Genomic DNA, 5,483 nt, shown 5'->3' on the forward strand with positions numbered 1-5,483 from the left:
TGTACTTTTTGTAGGGATTTATTAAGGCTTTTGTTTTCATTGCCGTCCCTCAAGGATTGTGTCCTGATGTGAAATGAAGAAATCTGGGACCAGTAGACCATCTAACTTCGTAGCTGTCAAGAAGAAAAATAACACCACAAGTAAGTCAACCTTTTCAAGTCTTTGCCAAGAAACAAAATTTAATCAATTGCCACAAAATGAATTGAAAATTGCCTTTTTCTTAGTTTGAGTGAGACTATGAAATATGAATATGTTTCCCCAATTTGAATCCTTCAGAAATATCTTCACAATCATGCACAAGACAAGCATCCTTACTCAACTACCTTTTCTTCTTTCTACATCCGTCTTTCTGTTCCTCAGCTCCTCCATTGATAGTTGCCACCAGATTGAGAGAAAAGCACTTGTTGATTTCAAGCAAAGCCTCACAGATCCCTCCGGCAGGCTTTCTACATGGATAGGTGAAGAATGCTGCCAATGGAAAGGGCTGACTTGCCATAACGTTACGGGTCATGTCACGAAGCTCGATCTTCGGAATCCGCCTCCAATCGAAGCTTTGAGAGGTGAGATTCCTTCCTCTCTGATTTACCTGCACTATTTAGAGTACTTAGATCTCAGCCTGAATGATTTTCAAGGAAGCAATATTCCAGAGTTCATTGGCTCAATCAAAAGTTTGAACTATCTTAATCTTTCTCAAGCATCATTAAGCGGGACAATCCCTCCCCAGCTCGGAAACATCTCGAGTTTGCGATATCTTGATCTTCATACATTTCCTGATTCTGAACATGTGTTGAATTTGAAAGAACTTCGGTGGTTAAAGGGTTTCGGTTATTTGGAATACCTTAATCTAGGAGGGATTGATCTTGGAAGTGTGAAGGATTGGCTGCAATCAATTAACATGGTCCCTTCTCTGCTACAGCTTCATTTGAACAACTGCAATCTGCAGGAACTTCCTACTTCACTTCCATTTGTTAATTTAACTTCGCTTGTCATCATCGATCTCTCCAGGAACATCTTTGATTCCCCAATGCCGACTTGGATTTTCAATATAAGTGGTCTCGAAACCATTCTTTTCGCTTCCAGTAATCTAATCGGCTCTCTTCCCAACTCCTTCACGAATCTGATTTCGCTTCAGCATATTGACTTATCTGAGCAGTTCCTGAATGGTTCACTTCCAAGCAGCCTAGGAAAGCTCAGGAAACTACAATCATTGAGACTATCATCGAATGATTTCAGTGGGAATGTGATTGAATTTATAGACAGTTTATCAGGAAATAATAGCTTGGAAGTGTTGGATTTGACACGAAATAGATTCGATGGAGAGTTACCTGTTTCGTTGGGAAATCTCACCAAGCTACGATCACTTATCCTTCGGACAAACATGTTTTCAGGTTCATTGCCTGAGAGTATTGGATGTTTGACATCCTTAGAGACTCTAAGCCTATTTGAAAACCCAACAAATGGTAGCATTCCTGAAAGCATTGGACAACTTTTGAAGCTTGTTGTCATGGATTTTGGTCGAACACGTTGGACGGGTAACATGTCAGAGAGGCATTTCATAAATCTTACAAGACTAGAAAAGCTGGAGATATCTTCAACATCTCTCAAGAAAACATTGAATTTCCATGTGGATAGCAATTGGAACCCGCCTTTCAAACTCCGGTCGATCATACTTGCACACATACAAGCAGGTCCATCATTTCCAGATTGGGTTCAGACACAAAACAGTTTAACAACTCTATTCCTCAATGATGTTGGGATATCCAGCAAACTACCGGACTGGTTTTGGAGCTGGTGCTCGGAGCACATCAATGACCTGGATCTTGCAGGTAACCAAATAAGTGGCACGTTGCCTAGCTTGCTGCATTTTCGTTTTGAATCAAATATATATTTGATTTCTAACCGATTCACAGGCCCTCTGCCAGCATGGTCTAACATTCGCCGCCTTTACCTTTGGGGAAATTCTTTTTCTGGTCCGATTCCTAGCAATATTGATGAGATCATGCCAAAGCTTAGAGATTTAGATATTTCGGAGAACCATCTCACCGGGGGGATCCCTCCTTCCATTCTCAAACTGAGGTATCTGAACACACTTGTTCTGTCATTCAATAATTTTTCTGGACAACTTCCTCAGAACTGGAGTCAACTGCAGAACCTGCAAGTTTTAGATGTATCTAACAATAATCTGTCTGGGACCATTCCTAGCTCTATAGGTTTTCTTCATTCCCTCCAACTGCTAAGCATGAGCAAGAATCGCTTTACAGGTGAAATCCCGACGACATTGCAAAATTGTACAGGACTCTGGAACTTGGATCTTGGTGAAAACAGGCTTTTTGGAACCATACCAGCATGGATAGGAAACATCAGTTCCCTTCTCGTTCTGCGTCTTCGATCAAACAGCTTTAGCAGTGAAATTCCTAGGCAACTATGCAATCTCTTGAATCTTCACATGCTGGACCTTGGAGAAAATAACTTATCAGGATCTATACCACCATGTGTTGGTAATTTAAATGGAATGATAACTGATGTTCCGCCTCAAAATGTCAACCGATATGAAGGGCATGCTACAGTTGTAGCAAAGGGAAGAGAACTTGAATACAGCAGCACACTTTCACTGGTAACAGTCATTGATCTTTCAACCAACAATCTAATTGGTAGAGTGCCTGAAGAGATAACAAAGCTAAGAAGATTAGCAACCTTAAACTTATCCAGGAATCATTTAACTGGACAAATTCCACTTAAGATCGGAAATTTACGCTGGATTGAAACACTTGATCTATCAAGAAATCAACTTTCTGGCACAATTCCATCAAGCATAACTTTGATATCATCCTTGAGTCACTTGAACCTGTCTTACAACAACCTAACAGGGCAGATTCCGTCCGGTAACCAGCTTCAAACCCTGAATGACCCTTCCATTTACAAAGGTAATCCTGGACTTTGTGGAGGTCCACTAACAACCAAGTGCTTGGAGGACAAAAAACCAAGTGAGGGTAGTGAAATAAGCAATGATGATGAAGAAGAGTCTATTATGGATATGCTATGGTTTTATATTGGTGGCGCATCTGGATTGGTTGTGGGATTTTGGGTAGTTTGTGGTACATTGATATTAAACAAGTCATGGAGGCTTGCTTATTTCCAATTCATTGATGACAAAAAGGAAAAAGCATTCGTCTTCATTTCAGTAAATTTGATTCATTTGCCGATTAGATTGTGGTCTAAACGGAAGACTAGCAGACAAGTAGCTCTCTCAAGCTATTAGATTCAGTATTCAAATATTGTAAGTAATGTAAATGGAAGTAATATGTAGTTTATGGTAAACTTTAAGTTTTTGCCAACGTTTACATACAATTACTTCTTTCATTTGGAAATTCTTTTCTATTAACTCTTTTGGTAGTAAAAAGGCATCAAACACGTTTCTCTGCGTTTATCTAATCATACACACACAATAATTAGAATTCCTTTTATAGAAGAGAGTAATAACGTTTAGAAGTCAATTACAGTAAAAGTGCTTACTTCACGTCTGACCAATCATTGTGTGGAACCCTCCCATCTTGTATTTGTCCACAAAAACAGATAATGGCTCTGGTCATCAATGAGCAAGGCCTGAAGGTTGAAGCCACCATTCTCAACGCAGCCTGCATCATAACATATGCACCATTGAGATTCACTGCACTGAAGTCCTCAGGTTTCTTGGTAAGATGAGCATAGACTGCCTGAGGATATTAGGGCTTTGTAGCTCAATGGTGATACAGATCTTGCAATCAATTATCAACATCAAGGCCAACCTCAGCTGACACAAAACTAATTCATGGGAAGGTGTCACGAACAGGAACAATCTTCTCATGAGCCACCTTTGCTTCAGTAGTAATCTCACCAAAGACCATCACCCTGTTTGTCTTAGTGCAGGTCTCACAAGGATCTTGCTCTAAACAAGCATCTGGGACGGTATCAGAGACTTGATCTCATAATTTGTCAGGATACCCTTCATTAACAGAGTCAGACATAAACAGGAACTTATCCATTATTGAGTTGCTGAGCAAATGCCATACACATAAGCTAGTTCTCCACATAATATCCTAGAAAAGTTAAAGTTTCAGGGGAAAAAAGAAAAACAATTTCCATATCCAATCAGCCATCACATATGTTATATACATTACCTATATTTGAAGACAACTAAAGATTCCTAATCACACAAATTTTGAATGTTAAGAATTGAATCGATTGTTGATTATAACAAACTAGATATGCAATAAGAATAAGAACAGATTTACAGGCTCAATTAAGACATAATAAAACTAAGAAGAAGAGGATTGGGTGAATAAAGATCGAATATTATCCAAAGCATCCTTGGCAGCTCTATTGTGTGCAATATCTTTCTTGAAACCATAAGTAGCTCTTCCAACAAGCTTATCTTCAATCAAGACATGAAAAGCCATGCTTTCTCTCCACGAATCCACAAATTTAACTTTCAAATTCCTCTTCTGACATTCTTCATATAGTTCTGTCACTGGATGTATCTTTACTGTTTCCCTACTAATTATGGGTTCCAACACATCTTTGAACACCTTCCAAACACTATCAAGACAATAATTTGTATCAATGAAAACAGCTCCAACCGTTGATTCAACTATGTCCGCAAGCACCTTCGGCACGTCAACTAATCCATTCGAATGCAATGGATACTCCTTTATTGCTTCTGAGAATTTTTCTATTTGATCCTCAAGAAGAGGTTTGTTGTGACGCAAAAAGCGGTGGAATCCGTGTTTGAAGGCGACACGTGCGAGCTTTTCAGTATCAACATTGGCAGCTCGGAGTCGGGTGAGAGCACCGGGTGATAAATCTGGATACTGGAAAAAGTGTTCCTTTGTAAAGAGCAAGTTGAGAACTGAATCTCCGATATACTCTAACCTCTCATAACTAAAACCTTTTTCTGGAAACGAAGAATCAGTAAATGCCTCCTCTAGTAGCTTCTTATTCTCGAACTTGTAACCTAGAATCTCTTCCACTCCTTCTAAACTCGGCAACTCCGCCACCGGACCCTCTAACTCCAGCTTCTCCATCACCGCTAGTGATTCGGCCATGGCTGCGGGACAGAGAAAATTGAGGGTTTGGCAAACTGAACTTGAAGAGCCGAACTCAATATAGAAAATAGGGTAAATAATTGATTAGTCCCTTACTTTTAGATCTAGACATGGTCCGGATTAGGTCGGACACGGACCGGGTCTATCAGGCTTTTAATAAAATATGATGAGTTCAAGTCTAGTCTAATCCGTAATAAATTGAATCGGGTTCGGATTCAGACTCGGGTTAGGCTCCGGCTTAAAATATAAATTTCAAGTCCGTCCGTTTAAACCCATCTGTATATAAATATATATATAATTTTTTTTTTCCAAAGTTTAATTAAAAGAGTTTTGCTGTTGTTGTTGAATATATATATATATATATATATATATATATATATATATATATATATATATATATAT

The 5,483-nt window shown here is 39.0% G+C and overlaps 2 protein-coding genes across 2 annotated transcripts; one reads left to right on the top strand and one right to left on the bottom strand.

Annotated features, from left to right (window-relative positions):
- The first annotated feature begins 242 nt into the window (after positions 1–242).
- Positions 243–3,397, top strand: LOC136223659 (receptor-like protein EIX2). Its single transcript, XM_066011773.1, has 2 exons — positions 243–1,826; positions 1,911–3,397. Exons 1-2 carry the CDS (start codon positions 245–247, stop codon positions 3,257–3,259), a joined length of 2,931 nt encoding a protein of 976 aa, XP_065867845.1. The 5' UTR covers positions 243–244; the 3' UTR covers positions 3,260–3,397.
- A 702-nt stretch (positions 3,398–4,099) lies between these two features.
- Positions 4,100–5,135, bottom strand: LOC136223660 (ribonuclease 3-like protein 3). The gene has a single exon (XM_066011774.1). It carries the CDS (start codon positions 5,079–5,081, stop codon positions 4,296–4,298), a length of 786 nt encoding a protein of 261 aa, XP_065867846.1. The 5' UTR covers positions 5,082–5,135; the 3' UTR covers positions 4,100–4,295.
- Positions 5,136–5,483: the final 348 nt, after the last annotated feature.

The sequence above is a fragment of the Euphorbia lathyris genome, chromosome 3, assembly GCF_963576675.1.
Source record: "Euphorbia lathyris chromosome 3, ddEupLath1.1, whole genome shotgun sequence".
NCBI classification, from domain to species: Eukaryota; Viridiplantae; Streptophyta; class Magnoliopsida; order Malpighiales; family Euphorbiaceae; genus Euphorbia; species Euphorbia lathyris.

What these genes read in the sequence shown, in the direction of transcription:
- LOC136223659 (XM_066011773.1), top strand. Translation starts at nt 245, where the DNA reads ATGAATATGTTTCCCCAATTTGAATCCTTCAGAAATATCTTCACAATC. An exon ending in CAATGACCTGGATCTTGCAG is followed by an intron (nt 1,827 to 1,910) that starts GTAACCAAATAA and finishes ACCGATTCACAG; the next exon opens with GCCCTCTGCCAGCATGGTCT.
- LOC136223660 (XM_066011774.1), bottom strand. Translation starts at nt 5,081, where the DNA reads ATGGCCGAATCACTAGCGGTGATGGAGAAGCTGGAGTTAGAGGGTCCG.